At 37.3% G+C, this 18,466-nt stretch overlaps 1 protein-coding gene and 1 long non-coding RNA gene across 4 annotated transcripts in view; one reads left to right on the forward strand and one right to left on the reverse strand.

The window, feature by feature from the left end:
- LOC138355475 (uncharacterized) overlaps positions 1-18,466 on the reverse strand; it is a 406,464-nt gene that overhangs the window by 350,531 nt on the left and 37,467 nt on the right. The window lies entirely within an intron of this gene.
- On the forward strand, positions 1,834-16,738 carry LOC123767564 (uncharacterized). The gene is made up of 5 exons (XM_069310587.1): positions 1,834-1,971; positions 12,305-12,483; positions 12,618-12,741; positions 13,157-13,312; positions 15,024-16,738. The coding sequence occupies exons 2-4, from the start codon at positions 12,346-12,348 to the stop codon at positions 13,291-13,293; spliced, it is 399 nt and encodes a 132-aa protein (XP_069166688.1). The 5' UTR covers positions 1,834-1,971; positions 12,305-12,345; the 3' UTR covers positions 13,294-13,312; positions 15,024-16,738.

Raw genomic sequence — 18,466 nt, forward strand, 5'->3', positions numbered from 1 at the left:
TACAACAACAACTATTTCAATACTACTACTCAGCTACTAATAATCCTAACAATACTATTTCCACCCTACAATGCAACCATGTTTTGTCCTCTGACATACGAGACGCCAGAAAGAACATTAGACTTCTTTTTTGTCTTGAGCATTAATTCAAATTATTACGGAGCCAGGCCCCGTTGTCATCTCCGTAGGGAAAAGGTTCCCCAGCAATTATCTCTGAGGAACAGTCAGCTGGGAGAGGGAAGGCTCTTCAAGTTAGGCGCAGCCCAGGATTCATCAAGCTTTTTACGCAACCACATACGAGGCCTGAATATCTTTCAATAGTTATGTAGGCACTGTTTACATTTATTATACAGTTCACAAGTTTCGAAACTTCACAGTCGAATGTTATTATTTTTATAAATAGCTCCCTAGTGCTTCAAAGCTCATAAACTGTTTAATAAATGTAAAAGTCGTCAAGATTGAAGAAAGATGTTCAGGTTTCGTAAGTTGATGCTTAACTGCTTAATGAATCTTGACCCAGGTGGCAGATCAACGGTTGGAAGAATCCCCTCTTCCCCTTCAGCCAACTCGGTAGGTAAAGGTATCCCAACAGTCAACTCTGTGGATAAAGGTACCTCTGAACTCGAGAGGCAAGGGTACTCCCCCCAACAGTCAACTCGATGGGTAAAGATGCCCCCAAAAGTGAACTCGTTTGGGAAAAGTAGCCCAAAGTCAGCTCGGTGGGGGGAGTGGGGGAACAGAGCCCAACAGTAAATTGGCTGAAGGCTAACAAGGAAGTCTACATTACAAATATCGATATATCAGTACAATTCCTAATCGCGACACGTTCCTGATACTGACGTGCAGTCAATTACACATCATGGCGTGGGAAAACTGCCTAGAATCCTACATATTATACTCGTATATTTCTAAAAAAAAAATTGCCTAGAAGCCTACAAAATATACAGCCTAGAAGCCTATAAAATATACAGCTTAGAATTCTACATAATAAAATGCCTGGAATCCTACATAATAAACTGTTTGGAATCCTACATAATAAACTGTTTGGAAACCTACATAATAAACTGTTTGGAAACCTACATAATAAACTGCCTGGAAACCTACATAATAAACTGCCTGGAAACCTACATAATAAACTGTTTGGAAACCTACATAATAAACTGCCTGGAAACCTACATAATAAACTGTTTGGAATCCTACATAATAAACTGTTTGGAAACCTACATAATAAACTGTTTGGAAACCTACATAATAAACTGTTTGGAAACCTACATAATAAACTGCCTGGAAACCTACATAATAAACTGTTTGGAAACCTACATAATAAACTGCCTGGAATCCTACATAATAAACTGTTTGGAAACCTACATAATAAACTGTTTGGAAACCTACATAATAAACTGTTTGGAAACCTACATAATAAACTGTTTGGAATCCTACATAATAAACTGTTTGGAAACCTACATAATAAACTGTTTGGAATCCTATATAATAAACTGTCTAATATCGTACAGATAATTAATTGTAAAAATCATAGATAAATAACAAATATTTTGGAAGTGCTTTACTTAGGAATACAAAAAAAAATGCGAACCTGTCCTGATTTAAGATAAATAAAATCATCCGAAACTCGAAAGATGTAGCAAACATCATTTAAGGAAACAACACAACCACACGACATTACCGTTTATAGACCGAAGAAAACAAGAACAAAAAACTACAACAAAATGTAAACACTACAAAACAAGAAAAAACAAAAATGACTATAAGGAACCGTGGGCTGTGTATGTTCGTGTGTTCGTATCCGCACCGCCCGTGTTGCCAGCTTGTCGACTCTCTAATCCTTGGCCGCGCTTCTCTCAGTGTGCAAGTGGAGCTGTCTCTGGCAGGTGTTCTGTCCTCTGTCCCATCTTTACACGTCTGCTTTTTCGACTGTCACGCAATTTCGTTTTATACTCCAGAAAGTGAGAGGTAAGGCTATACCAACGTACGTTTCACGAGTGACTGTAGTGTGGATGAATAATAAAGATTTGATTTAGAGGGATGAAGTTTACCTCCTGCCTCCCGTGGTAGGACAGGTAACCAACCATGCGGGTCCTGCTGGACTACTTGGTGTATAAAGGTGGGGGGAAGGAGAGGCTGTAGGTCATACTGCCACATGTGAGATTGCCGGTGATATATTGGAAGTGATATAGATTGATATAATAGTTTCGTTGGCATCTTTTATTGCTATTTCTATTTATAAAGTACTTTGGCAGAGGTAGGAACGAGATACAGTAATTCTAACATATTACATATATATAAATTTGTCTGGGGATGGGCATCCATTGTATATATACAGTACATATTGGGCTTATATCGAGGTCCTCCCAAGGTCTATCTACTGACCCTCCTCAGGATGCAACCCCACGTCAAGCTTACTACCTCATGGGTACCTATTTACCGCTAGAAGAACAGATGCATTAAGTGGTAGGAAACTTGCCAACCACATCTGTCCCACCCGAGATTCGAACCCAAAATTCCCAATTGAGAGTAGAGAACGAACCCAGATATTACCACACTATATTGGTTTCTTCACTCGTCTTCTTACGTAATTCACATGACTACCACTGTATTTAGTGGTAAAACCTGTTGCTCGAGAAGGTACCCCATGCTTATATATGAAAGATGGCAACTATATGTACCTCAACGTGCCTGTGTCAAATATTGTCTACCTTGTTTTTGTATAATACTCGAGGAATCTGTCTGAGGATATTCCTTGGGCAAGTCCTATGACACTAATGCAATCTTGATATATTGCACAAACAATATTTAATGTATTTAAGGCTAAACTAGTTGGTCATTATAGATTCGTATCCCGTGCCCTCCCACACGCCGGCACGTAATGGGTTGAGGGTGTGGTTGAACCAGTGCACATTACAGGCAACAATGTTGAAATGCATCTCCTCCCACAACTGAAAAGGAAGAAACGTACGTCCTGAACCATTATAAAGTGTAATGGTCCAAAACTGACCGAAACTTGTTCATTTTCAGTTGTGGGTTCAACTCTTCTGCCACGTTCTGACTCATCGTCTGCACATACTTCATTTAGTTTTAAGTATTATCCAACAAAACGTTTATAGAGATTTCTTAACTATATTTACGTTATGCCCGAAACGCTCTCCGTATTAGTGGTTTTATGTAATGTACATTTCTTGTTTTCTCCACTGTTTCCTGTGACAATTTTGCTTTTATATAGTTATTATTATATTTAAAGAAAATAACCTAAGAATGGCCTAAAATTGTTCAGGTCAGGACAGTAGTATCAAATTTAGTTAAAACTGTAATATGAAGTTTTTTTTTAATATAAACAGACGAGAGTTGTGAAGTAATAACGTACTTGAGGGACAACGTCAACTTGCATCGCATGGACTTAAAAAATTATATTCTTCAGACCTATGCGTCATTGCTTCAAATAACGGATGACGAATCCTCCTGACTCGCCCAGATGGTACTTATATTGTCGGTATTGGGCACGCCTTCCTGAACTTTGCGTTACCGGGGGGGGGGGGGTGGCTGGCGCGTGTGCGATCATAATCTTTAACTTTATTTACATAACCTTCAACTTTGGTAAGCAGGACGGACGTTAGTCATGCCTTAAACTTTTTTTCAATATTTAAATGAATTTGTTAAACAGACGTGCCAGTATTTGTACCGGCATCTGCTTCCGGTAATGTCAATTTAACCTGTTTAACCGGTCGTTGCGGGAAGCTTCTACAGGCTTACGATATTTGGCCAGTTCTTCAGAGGCAACTCTGCTTGAATATTGAAATACACAAGCAGAGTACCCTGTCCTCCATGGTACTATGCTTGCTCCTGTACTTTTTCTCATTCTATATGTAAAAGTTCCGGGATGGGGAAGAACTAAGGGGCCCCTAGGCTGAGACGCACGCAGCTTGACACAAAGCCTTGACTACAGTGGGTGGGCAAATGAAGCATTTTAAAGCGTGTGCTGGAATATTAAAGCGGCTAGATTGTTAACGGTTCAGACAGGTAGCAATTAGCATAGATAAAACATTATAAAATTGATTTTTGCTTCCCTGCTTTGGATTGTGCGTGATTCCACAGGGTGTCTGGAGATAAATGAAGGGATGAAGTGTGCGAGAAAATGTGTACTGTGGGAACTTAGGGTTTAGGTCCCACGTCTTAACATGTATGTATTGTGCTAGGTTACTAAGGTTTTGTTATATAACTTTCTATATACTTTCCAACGGTTTTTATAGCATTAATAGGTTTTAGGTTTAAGTGGAAAAAATACTAGTTGGCAACTCCCATATTACCCGGTTTTGTTGGGTAGTCGACGCGACAATCAAAATGAAAGTAATAATGTAGGCTTTCTAATGGCAATAATAATAAAAAAATATAAAATTACCAAAAAATCGCAACCCATTAACGTATAATGCATATAGGTATGTTTATAATAAGCAAACGTTACTTTTCTATTAGATTGGTAATAGATAATCCTATTAGCTACCGTGACAATTATATTTTCCGCCTTGTACGGAACGGAAGAATCTAAGGAACGATATTGTATGCCATACGCGTCTGGCTGTGACGATTTAGTGGTTTTGCGTTTCACTTAAACATTTGTGTTTTTTGGGTAAAATTATATGGCAAGAATACCTTGAGATAAAAATGATGCGAGTAGGTGTGCAACCTGTCCTCTTACAAATTACGTCTGAATTTTGCCCGTTTGCCCGTAGGACCAAAAATGGACGTAATTTGGAAAAAAATATAATTGAAATACCATTTTGGATTTTTTTTTTTTTAAACGGTAAGTTTGAGGGTCCTCTGATAGGTAGGAGGGCAGGAAATTCTCCTAAGGTTTCAAAACTTCATGGGAAAAAAACGTTAATTGAAAGTTTCCTCTCCTAACCTGACCGAGTAAGCCGGTGGACTCAAACAGAAAACGGGACAGTACGTTACTTTCGTGAACAGGTTTCAATTCAAATTGGTCCATTTTTGGCCATAGCGCGCATATGAGCGAAAATCGACGTTATTTTTATGAGGACGGGTTGAGGTGTGCATGGGACCAACATTTGGATAAAAATGTCTAGAGCAGCCAACTTCGTAAAATTATAGTTTCCTGATGTTAAACTGATATCGGTCACAGATTAGGTTATTTATTTTGTATTCACTATTCCTGGTGTAGAGAAGTGCTAGAAAACTTATCCCTATAGCGCCTAGGAAATGAATCAGATTAGTAAAAATAAATCTAGAATCTTATATTGAATGACATGAAATTTATAATGTCTAAAGTACTGACGTATATTTAAAAATATTTATGGAACCCTAATACCTGTATGTATTTCCAATTTATTGGTGTTCAGGTACGTGGAACTACACAAGTTGACAATGCTTAACCATGAGGATTTGTTCGTCCGTTTTTTTCCCCAAAGATGTTGAAGGCCAAATGGTTGTAAAATATTAATGCAACATAACAGATTACGTCATGACTGCCTCACCATGCCATAGAGCCGGACCTTGTACTCAAATACCATCCATCCATGCAATGGTAACTTCCGCATTCAACCCCACCATTATCTGGGAGGGAGCGGGCCTCCCCCCTTGTCTTCTTCCTACCACCCAAAGACGAACAAGGGCTAAATGAACAAATCCACAAGGGCCGTGATGCAATAGACTTAAGACAGCGTCTGGGATCATCCCGGGTGTAAGTTAGAATCCTCACCACGGCCCTTGTGGATTTGTTCATTTGATACATCACGCTATTGTGAATTGTGTGTGTAAGGGCTAAATCCTTATAAGTAAAGAGGCAAATTGTAGGCAGGTATTAAGACTATGGCCACAACACCTCCCCTCCCCCTCCCCCTAGTCTACACACTGGAGGTGTACAAGACAAGACAAGACATGACTCACTCTTGAGGCCCCTCATTATAAGTGTCCTTGGTGACTCCTGGTACGGTCTCCCCCACAACACATTACCAACCAGCACATGTAGCTTGGCTGTCATTGTTATTTTTCCTGCTCGTCTGCAGCCGAACGTACATATTACATGTATCCTGACTTGCTTTTTTTTCGTAACTTGTGTTCACTGTTTAAGTAACGTGGGCAGAATCCTGCTAGCCTAGTGGGTGGTTTCAATATGATGTTATTTGCATATTTTAACTACACTGGATAGTAAAACATGAAATACAGGCAACTGTAATTACCGATGCTATAGATAACCTTTGTTACCCCAGATTACTTCGTTGGATAACTTGACGGAATTGTCACAGAAAATAAGTAGAGTAAAAAAAAAAATTGAGCGCTTGATACAAAAAGTAGCGTGGGTTCCCGGAGAACTTCAGTGACACTGGGGGGGGGGAGGGGGGGGGAACTGGGACCATGTGAAATGAAGTTTTAGCTATACCTAGTTGCGAGATAGGCAATTAACTTTACCTACTTACCCTGACGGAAAAGGTTCTTCGTGGCCACATCGTTTAACCTGACTTTAAGAAGTGTTTAACAATTTTTTATGGTTTTATTCTCATGTGGACTTCTCAAGAGTAATACACTTTGCAAACTGATACTTTTTCTAAAGTTTCAAGCATAATAAATTCAACCCCCAAGACACACTAGTTGTAGCTTAGTTTAAAGTTAAAATTCCGACCGTTCATTTGAGATTTATCTTCATATGACTAAATATAGCCTAAACCTTCCCGTATATATTTTCAGAATACGGCTAAACAAGCTTCAAATAAAAATTTTAGATTAAATTTATCACTGGATAATAGTCTAGAAATGTTATGAGTGTAAGGTATTTATCTCACTTGACGTATGCTCACCACCAATATGTTGCAAGTCGGTGGGGACTAGGACAGGTGTGGAGCGGTGAGGGGGGATGACTCGCACCTGCTTCATGTTTAATGCAAGTTTCTTTACCTCGCACTTTTGCTTTAATATGCATTCTTTCCGAATGTTTAAATAATATTACCTTTTAAATGTTTACAAATTTTTGTCATCCGTGGTTCATCCTTGATTTCCATGGTCATATACATTGCTAGAGCTTTCTTGCAGCCTTGGAATCTTTGCCATATCAGACGTTTAAGGTAGTAAGTGTTCGTGGAAAGGCCGGCGTTTGTAATATTACTTTATGATTAATGGTAAAATATGACTGGAAAGGCTCCTAAGTATTCCTACTTGAATGATCGCATACTTGTAGATTATTTTTTAGTTAATGCAATTTAAACATTATGGATGCTGCCACAGACACGTGACATACACTTCCTGTTCTAATGAACAGGGCTTAAATACCAGTGTTTTCTTATAGATTCGGTTTGACTGAAGGTTCCTTGTATAACTGTGACTTTACGCAACATTTATTCATCTTGTATAAATGCTCAAATAATAGTTTGGAATCTGACAAAAACAATCCCCTTTTAATTGTACTTGTTTAACGCCAGTAAGTCTCTGTACAGAAACAAATACATAATGTGGAAAGTTGCTAAACTTTCTCGCTATAGGTTCTCTGAATTTTTCCCCCACTAAAAGAATTAACTAATTTTTTTAGAAATTGTGCAATCGCTTTTAAAATTTGGTTGTAAATTTTATTTCAAAAGGCTCTTACAATTTTGACACTTAACTTTCGCCTTGTCCTGAGGTGTTGATTCACTAGATGTATTCCTAGGGCTTTAGTGTTTTCAAAGCATCGGAATATTGTACAATTTGCTACATTGGTGTGTAATTACATGAACTCTTTGTAACACGGGTGCTTTACTGTAATTTCTATGTTAAGTCCTTAAATAGTGTAATTTTAACTTGATGAACATTCTCATCGACTTGAGAATGGTTCAGGACGGACCGAAACGTCGTCGTCCCTTCACCTTCTAGTGTGTGGTCTGGTCAACATACTTCAGCCACGTTATTGTGACTCATCGCCTGCTAATGAACTTTGTAATTTTCGTTGCTGTTAAAACCTTGTGCTATCAGTGACTATCAAACCCGGTATCGAGGGTATACTTGTATAGTCACCCAGGGTACAGAAGTAAACCAACATAGCGGTTTCAAATACTGTACTTAATTGTACGTTAATGTTAATCTCAACCATGGATCATTAAAGGTTTCAGGCTCCTTTGGTTCATTAGCGCATGTTTAGGCTAAGCAAATTTGTAATTCCAAAAATTGTACTATAAACTGAAGTAAAAAAAAAAACTTGGCGTTGTTACAAGGTCTCCAGAATACGGGCGATTTAGACAGAGGTCGCCAGAGAAAGTGGAAAGTAGAGCTGACTGATGCCATTCTCTCGGTTTGAATGAGATTTTGCCACAAAACTATGCAAGTACAGTTTTTAATTCATTTATTATGTACTCTATACCCATCGTGTAGGAGGGGGGTGAGATTAGGGGTACTTAATGGGCTCAAACTGGACCCTAAAATTTATTTAACTAAGCAAGTTAGTTTTGATAAGCTAGTTAGTTTAATGTATATATAGACAATGGGTTAGAGAACGCCCACAAATAGTCTCTAAGCTAAGTAACTTACATTTGCGGTGAGCTAATCTCATAATTTAACTTACATATTCACTAGACTACATCACAAACTTCCTTTAACAAATTTAAATTTGGTTTATAATTCATCACATTTAATTCGGTAAAGATATTAAAACAATACAGTTTGACTTGGTTACAGATCTTGGTAGCAGTCTGTTTCTGGAAATAAACTGCCATATTGTAATGGTTCTGGAGACTACAGAATGGGTTGTATAGTACTTTTGTTATTGGATGGCTCGTTCCCAATATAATCGTAATAGGCCATGAATATGTTCTTACAATGTCAGATTTAAGTTGCAGTTTAACACTATCTTCATTACCAGGTGCTGAAGACTGTCGTTTTAGCTTTGGTCTATTTTAATCATCACTAAGATTGCGAGGATCTTGGTTTGGCTTAAGTTATAGTAACTATTGACCACCAACCCCCCTCTATATTGCGGTTAAGTCTAGCATATTTTAACTGCTAATTATCAATTATAAAGAAACTCCAACACCGTGAGGCTACATAGTACAATTTACTGTTTTGTAGGTGAACTATTGCGTGACTGGCGGTGCGAGGCCAGCCGCCACCTCCCGCAGGCTAGCTCGCTGACTGTGCTACTTAACCTGATTACTGTGACCCCCACCAACCCCTACACTACTGTTCATAGTTCATTGTTTTGCTTATTTTTCCCTTGGATTTCCTTAATATGGATACTTTTGAATGGCTTTATTTCAGTTTGGTTCCGGATAATGGTTTTATGGTTTTCGTTTTGAATTTATAATTTGAATGTTCCTGTAACTAAGTTAAAAGTATTCAAAAATGGGCAGTGTAGCGGGTACATACATAGCCTAAATGAGACCAGTATTGAATGGGTGGTGAAACACACCCGTTTTACGGGGATCGACCTAGATAAGGCCACCAAAGACGATGATATGCGATGTAACATTATTAAATCTGTTAAGGTTTTAGAAACTGCCTATATATTGAATGTTTTACTGTTTTTAATGGTATTGATAACTTAAAATTTAATTTACATTGTAATATAAATATAAATTCCACTTGCCGGATATGAGGTGGACGTGTAAATGTTCGGTATACAATGATTGAAACCCGTTCCCATGATACTTTCACAATCTGACATTTATGGATAAAATTTGCGAGCTTATATAAATAAAGAATGAAATAAAACTGATGTATATAAAATAGTAAGTATTAAACTTTCTGGTGGTGAGGCAGAATACTACAATAGGAATTTAGGGAATCTTGGCAATGAAGAAACATTTACGGATACAAATAAAAACTAAAGACAGCAGTGGCTCAGATTCTCTCCTTACGCCCGTGTTTGATAGACTTCCAGCAGAGGGTTATTGAACAAACATTGTGAAAGTATCGATTTCAGGAACTTTAAAGAACCGTTTCATAGCCTCCAAATTTGATACATTCGTAATAGCTTATGCAGACTTGCTTATAATGAAATGAAAGCACTGCTTACATTCTTTAACAATGCTAACTGTTACGACTTCTTGGTTTATCCAATCAAAATGGCCATCATAAGGCCCGGTTTATCCAGCCTTCTGCTGAATATCGAATGATCCTTAATGTTCTAACCGATGCGCGAGACAATGGTAGCAAGTCCAACTCGCCGACTGATGTAAACCAGAAAATATAACAAAGCAATAATACCAACTACACTGGGGAATTTATGTTAATCTCGCAATTGTGCCAGTAATTTCCCGCTCCAGCAAACAGGATATTTGGGTACAGCAGGGCACAAACTTATGATAAAATAGGCACTCTGTAAACCCCAATAATTAACCCAGTCTGGGTACTGTCACTAAACCGGTGGCGATAAGTAATTTTCTAATTCGCTACGCAAGTGATAATAACTCTTACCTTTGTTGACCAGACCACACACTAGAAGGGGAAGGGACGACGACGTTTCGGTCCGTCCTGGACCATTCTCAAGTCGATACACCCTGGACCATTCTCAAGTCGATATTCCTTTCCCTTCACCTTCTTGTGTGTGGTCTGGTCAACATACTTTAGCCACGTTATTGCGACTCATCGCCTGCAACTCTTACCTTTGTTATTCAATGAATCGATGAACTTTAATCTACTGTATGCCCTATTAACGGAAATAAGTAAATATTCTGGTAATGGGGTTCAGTTCCTGAGCTCATTATGTGCCTCTTTTTCCACTACTACCCACGGGATGGGTATGGGGTGAATATTTGTAGAAAATCAAATACTCGGTTTGACTTATGCTCACGTCCGACTCGTCCTCAGGCTAGCATACTACTGAATTTAAATCTAGCTGGTAGGCAGGGCTTCAGACTATATCGCCAGAGACGCTAATTTTTCATGTCTTATTCTGATTAGTTACAACTGTGACTTTAATAAATTTTAAAAGATGGAAATATAAAAATATAATTGGTGCTACAAATCGCCCTAATGTAGCTTTAGATAATCGTGGATACTCTACTAGCATGTCGCTGCCCAGGTTGTGAAATTCTCTAAAAACATGTTTCAATAGGCTTCACTTTTAAGACAACCTTGCTACTGCCACTAATTTCCTATACATCAATCGCCTATCATTAATACTGAATCGCGTACAAACACAACAATCAATTATACTCGACAACTTACCCCAATTGGGATCCACATGGTAACCTTTTAAGTCGTGTAACATTGCTTGCCTTGCCATTCTGTGGCGAAAACAGGTTCTCGACCGGCTTCAGACATGGTAGTTACATTTATATTATTAAAGCCCTGAATTAAGTTAAATTATTTAAGACGTTAATTTGTATAGCACCTTACATTAAATAACTAGACACGTATTGAGCATCTCGTATGCAAATTTAAAACGGCTTCCTGCAATTTTGCTTGCTGCTTTATTCACCCCCTTTATTTAATGTGACAAAATTCCCCATGCATAACGATTTGCATACAGTATTTCACATTAGTTAAGATTTTACTGTAATTTACATAGATTAATTTAATTAGGAATTTTAAATCTCGCTCGCCTGGCAAAGTTCAGTTGCCTACTGCTAAACTGTTTAAGGTTGATGGACCCAGTCAATAACACTAGCAGAAAACAAATGCGAACTTCCACACTGACTTGCCTGTAGTGAGAAAAGGTCCAGATGTGTATCATAAGTGGTGGCAAAAAAGCGTCAAGAATACTTATTTTACATGGGCACTTATAGGAGAAGTGCTGAGCCCTACACTTTAGTGTAGATGCATGGCTAATAGGAGAGACAATACTCGGTACGCAGGTCGTACTAACCAGTGAGAATACATTAAAAAACAAATATATTTTTTAAAGCTGCAGTGTGCGCTACTGAAAGACGATTACAAAAAGTGACAAGTATAAATTATGTGTGGGTGGCGTTACGTTCTGTAAACTAAACTTTTCTTATGCTAGGAGAATATTTTTATAGAAAGGACTTTGTATACTAGATTCGGCAATTTGGAAACAATCTAGTAAATTTACAAACATAATAGTCCTACAGATCTAAGCAAAGTGTTTAAACTATAAGTAATGAATTGTATTAGTTTCATAGCTACTGATGCATACTTTTTAAGACATTTTATATTGACATGGCACAAATAGAAATAGTTACACATTTTTAGTTTTAGAGAAGATAGGTGAAAGGTAACTTGGTCTACAGAGAAATGGGCAGAAAATTTACATAACTACTTTAGTTGACAAATAAAAAAAAACATTTTAAATAGCCTAATTGGTAAATTCTAGTTTCATTTGCAGTCTAAAGATTTGTGATTTTAATTTCAGATTAACTTCAAGGAAGCGCAAATTCACGGCCATACACGAAAATGATGCAGTGGACAAGTGTTGTGGTGTTGGTAACACTGGTGTCGGTGACCTCTGCCCTAAAATGTTACCACTGCAACGACTGTGGTAACTCTAGAGGAACAGTTATTGATTGTGGTGAAGATGCCGATGTTTGCATGGTTAGTATCCCGACATGGGATTTTTATGTACATATTAATTACTTAAGTGGACTAGAGGCTTAAATGGAGGAAATTTCCAATGCTATACATATTCAATTTGGTAACAACATTAACATCAAATTTTTAAATTTCAGAAAATTGATTTTGCTGGCCGTATAGCGAAGATTTGTGGACAAAATCAAGTTTGCAAACTGAAAGAAATTGAACATGGTGCTGTCAATGCTTGGAATTCTGTGAAGAATTGGTTTAGCAATACAGGCAAGTTTTAATTTTGGTTCAAAGCAAAACAAATTGAAATCTGTGTCTTATTGCTTGTATGACTTTAGTTGTATTAGATTAAATCATAAAGTTAAAACTAAATTTTCATTGTAACATTTTAAGAACATTATAAAATGTTTTACCTACATTTGATAAGTACACTCTTGCTAATTTTGTGTATGTTTAGCTTTACATTAGTACAATTTTTCCATCAGAATGTTAGGCCAAAATTTCGAGTTTTGTTAATTGTGCTGCCAAGTCAAAATTGTACCCATAAATGCTAATATTTCGACTGCATGTTAAAAGTACAGTACTCCAAAACTGGTCTTGATTTCGTATGAAAATCCTAATTAGAGTAATTTTTATTTGCAATACACGAATTAAATCTACAGATTCTTAATTGCAATAATTTTAGGTATTAACGTTCCGGATGATACACAAGCGAAGGTGATAGAATGTTGTGATGACGATTACTGCAACTCTGCTGTCACCAAACTCATGAACCCACTCCTCATCCTCCTGCCTCTCCTGATGTACTTCTTGCAGTACTAAGGGTACAGCTACTGTAGAGGTAGTACACTATACTTTGTATCGGTTTTTCTAAAAGATGTCTAGTATAGAAATTACTAAGCTTTCATTGCATTTTGAAAAGCTATTTTTTATGGAGAATTTTAGATCGCGATAGATTTTTGGTGTAAACAGATGCCTATACGGTTAATTCGAATAATTTTTAAGACGTCACTGATATTTTGAGGCATTTATTTGTGCAATGAACTAGTTTTTTTTTAGGTTCAGCTACTTGAAACAAAGTTCACAGTAGCACGGGCTATGGTGAACCCGTAGTGGACTTATTGGCACAGGAGCGGGGCTGTAGAAACTAGGTGGGATTCTAGATCCTTGTGTGCATTGTCATTACTTAAATTTTCCTATGGTATCCATGAAGCAATAAATATACTTTTACGCAGTCACTGACACAACGTTTCTGTGAAGTCTTGAAGGTAACAAAGTTGTTATGTATAAGCAATTTGCAGTAATTGAAAGTTGACACAATACTAGTTTTAAGCGTTTAATGTAGTTTTAAAACTATAGACCTAATATTAAAACTTGTCGACATCACTTGGTTCTATATTTTTTTCCATGACATGTCTGCATACATTCAGACTGGAATGATGTGAAGTCTAGGGTTTTGTAAATGGAAAAACTAAAGCATAGTTAAGCTTGCTTAGGGATTTCGACAAAAGGGACTAGATTTTTTTAGTCTTGACTATGGAATTTTAATTCTCACAACCGAATATTGTTTTGGTCGGTGGTGGGTTTGTGGTGGTAGTTCCATGCATATGTATGTACAAGTATGTATAAATAAACGAGTAATATAGTGAAAGACGTGTTACCAGAGTTCTGAAAATTCGTACTACAGTGTATGCATGTGTTCTTGGGCTGTGATGCTTGTATTAAGGTTTCTTGTCAATTTAATATCCTGTCTCTCTTTCATGTATTTGAAGGTATTCTTTGGGGTAGACTTTTAATCAACAAAATGTGGAGGTCTTTATTTTGCTCAGTGTGACCAATTTCATTAAATTTCCTTGCCTCTTCAAAAAGACAATAAATGGGGTATAAATGTTCATGAAAGCTACTAGATTGTAGAACTGAATATTGAGGGTCAATAGTTTGCTAGGGGGGATCTAGATTAGCCAAACAGGCTTAATGTCCTAGACAACAAGAAATCAAACTATTAATTGCCCTCGACCAGCCTTCATACTATACACCCTCTGCTTATTTTTTATTTTTTTGCTCCTGTAACTACTTTTTCCTCAGCTCTTCGAACTTCCACAAACCTTGAATATGATGCCTGCACAACTTTCACTACTTCCATCCACTTTTGTTCGTTTAACTCTTTATATTCCACAGCTAGAAGAGTGTTTCTTCAACCTCAACGAGGTTGAGTAGGTGAAAATCTAGTTTATAGATATTCCACAAGTCTTCGCTAATTGCACAACAGTGGTGGTCCTGGGATCGTCCCAATACTTTACCTCCCCTCTCCCCCCTAATATTAGTGTCTCGATTAAAATGTCAAGAGACTTGTTTAGAAAAAGGCACTTGGTGTGCCTTTCGCAATGAAACTAGACTTTATACTTTGCTACCATTTCCAACTTAGTGCATTGTTTTGGTAATTTATTTATGTTCATGTCAAATGTGTGAAGAAGGGGGGGGGGAGGGAATTTGTATAAAAGACTGCATGTTTTTTCTTTATTTCTAAATTGACCGGAATATTTTCTTTGCAGGAAATCATTGGTTCTCGGATAAGTTTCTGCTGTACAAACGACTGCAAGTCTACACTGTTGAAGCTTTATTTGTGACCCAACATTATTATTAAGAATGTATCGACAAAGTTGAATAAGTTATAATTCTCATTGTTAGGGGGACAGGAAGCCTGTGTGTGTGTGTGATTATAATGTCTCGAGCACACAGTCTGTAGTTTTGTATGGAAGTTCCCTACCTCCCTAGGTCCAACAACTGACCATTCAAAAAATATAACCCTATCACAGTTGCCCAACTCCAGGTACCTATCTACTACTACGTAAACAGAGGCAATGGGTGAAAGGAAACATGCCCAACAATTTGTTCCGCCTGGGGGATCGAACCCACGATCCCGATTATGAATCGAGAACGAAGCCACTGCATTACAGGACCCGATATAGGTTGTAGTACTACAAGTATACTACAGAGAATTTAATGATTACCCTATGGGGGCCTGACAGTCGAGTTAATAGTGCTTGGGATTCGTAATTCTAAGGTTCCGCGTTAGATCCCGGGTAGAGGCGGAAACAAATGGGAAGTCTTTTTCACCCTGATGCCCCTGTACACCTAGCAGTAAATAGGTACCTGGGATTTAGACAGCTTCTACGGGCTGCTTCCTGGGGGTGTGTAACAAAGAGGCGGCTCGGTCAAGGACCGGGCCGCGGGATCGCTAAGCCCCAAAATCAAGATAAGCATTGATTTTAAGTTATTTAAAACCATTACACAAGACTCAGACTGGTAAGTTAACATAAATATCGAATACAGGTTGTTTATTGAATTTTTAATATTGTATTGTCCCACTTGTATTAACTTCATCATAATTTAGGCTGGGCAAATTAATCTTTTAATGTATTTAATCCCGAAATATTCTGTGCTGTAGAATGTAGGTACTTGGTTGTTCCATAATGTATAAGAGTTGCTTGTGCCTTTATTCTATAGCAATTATTATAGGTATATATCCAGAAGACAAGGTAAAAGTTTTGTTCTGAAGTGTACATGTCTTAATGTCATGTGCTGTATGATAATTGGAAGCTGTGTCTAATGTTCCTTGAAGCAGGAACTAGCTTTTAACCCGAATCTTTACCTTAAATCCTTTAGTGATAAATGACTATGCAAAAGCAGCTTGGATTATCCTAAGATGTTAGAAACGTGAAAGTATTTAGTTTTTTTTTTTAGTTGTAGGAAGTTAGTGATTGTTGAATGAATACTTTTCTTTTGCAAGAATTTCTTAAATACCAGATGTATAATTTTGACGCATGCAAGAAAAAGAACACGTGCGCAACTGTTTCCAATAATTTGATTTTATGACCAGGTGTGCAAAACTACATGTAATTATGGTCAAATTACTATTCCTATTGCAGTGAAAACATAATTCAAATGTCAAAAGTGGACTAAATTCTTTACTAGTCAATTAGGTCATTTACCTTTCTAGAAATGCGGTCATAATTAAAACATTTATAAAGCCTCTTATACAATTATGGTATAAATAAACTTAATGGCACTCCAAACTTTACTTAAGCCAGCTTACTTTGTAATCGTTTTCTCGATTTTAGAAAATATTATAAGTGGCTTGTGAAATACAAATGACTTAATTTCAGACACGGGTATTACATGTACAGTATACATCTGCATGTAAAGTGATATCTGAATCTTACTTTTCTAAATGTAATATTTCAAAAGCATTAAAATGTGAAATTTATATAGTTTTAATTATCCGATTCGTTTTAATGACTGTAATAGAGCACGACACTGAAAAAATGAACTTTATGTACATTAATCCTATGTAACTGTCATCCAGTGCAGTTCCTAGTGTGCTGTCGGTTAACTGTGGGGACTTGTGTACATTGTTGTTCATGCTCGGGTTTTGTCAAAAGACTACTCTCCCTTTCCCTTATTGGTAGGTATGTAAAGATTAAATTATTGCATGCATTTCTCTAACCGTTGTATACTAGACACCTTCTAGTCAAACTAGTTCTATAATCTGGGGGGGGGGGGGAAGTGCATTATCAGAACTGAGGGTTTATTCAATTTTGTATTCTACGCCAGTTCATTTTCATGCACCAACATAAGTTTTTTATTGCAGTTGACCTTCGCAGTGCCCTCGGCCAGGGTTTGAAATGCGTTTACGCAACTACGCACGAACATGTATATCTTTTCTCATGTATATCTTTTCTCAAACTTTGGCGGCATTGTTTACATTAATTAATCTGTTTACGATCATCGAAACTTCCCATACAAATATTAAATAGCCTACTAGTCTTTTGGAGCTCCAAATTTTTAAGTATAAACAAAGCCGCCAAAGATTAAGATGTACAGATTCGCAAGTATATACGTAAATGATTGTTGAATCCAGGCCCTCGATAATAGCTTTGATCTTGATCCTTCCCATCCAGTGCTGCTCAGAATCACAATACGGGCTGGGCAGTTTTAATAATATAAAAGGAGTTTGCTGGATCCTCAACCATGTTAGTACTATTAACAAAGTTGCAGTAGGAGTGAACTATTAAGTGATAGCTGTTTTTGGTGAGATGTACTAGTTTTTGTTCGCATTCAAATACATGGAGATATGTGGTGAGAGTAGTTTTGGGGGACAGTTTAGGTGTGATCAGATATTCAGCAGCAGGTAGTGTATGCTAGAGATACTTAAAACCCTTGGGAAGTAGCAACACAATCGCCTATTGTCGGTCACTTATAGATGTATGGCTCTTTCTGCATGGAAATATGCTGATAGACGAAACAGCAAGTCCAGATTTCGCTTTGCCTCAATTGTATAATTAGTTTCGTATTATCGACTCCTTCCAGACATGTGATTGGGTAACTAATCAGGTTTGTCATGAATTTGAAGGCCAGTATGATATAGAATCCATGAGACTAGTCTAGTCATTAATAATTTCATACATTTGTGTCTGTCTTCAGATAATCATGTCTTAGGGAGATAAAATCGATAAGGGATGATATAGAATCCATTACAATCGGTAAGTACATCTTAGATAAACCAGTAGAAGCCTAGTTATTTAAGAGCTCAACACGGGTAAATTACTTAATTATCGCAAATTCTACCGATACTCGTGGAAAAACACAAACATTTGAAAAAATATACTCTCGGTTTTTTTCAACCATTTTTTGAAACCATAAAAATGTAAATCTACGACACTATAAACGCGCAAACTTTGACAATTCTGTGAGTGACTTAATAAAGAAGGTAGTTACGCATCACATCTGAAAGAATATTTTTGTTTACCTTGTAGGGGGATAGGAAACCTGTACTTAGGCTAATCGAAGTGCCCTAAAGTACTGACCTTCTCCCGAATGTATCCTACAACAGTCGACTAACTCCCAAATACCTATATAATTCGCCTGTTACCCGGGAGCTTTGAGAGTTAAAAGGTTCTTAAGAGGTATGATCATACAGTACACAAGACAGTTC

The sequence above is a fragment of the Procambarus clarkii genome, chromosome 67 (genome assembly GCF_040958095.1).
Source record: "Procambarus clarkii isolate CNS0578487 chromosome 67, FALCON_Pclarkii_2.0, whole genome shotgun sequence".
NCBI classification, from domain to species: Eukaryota; Metazoa; Arthropoda; class Malacostraca; order Decapoda; family Cambaridae; genus Procambarus; species Procambarus clarkii.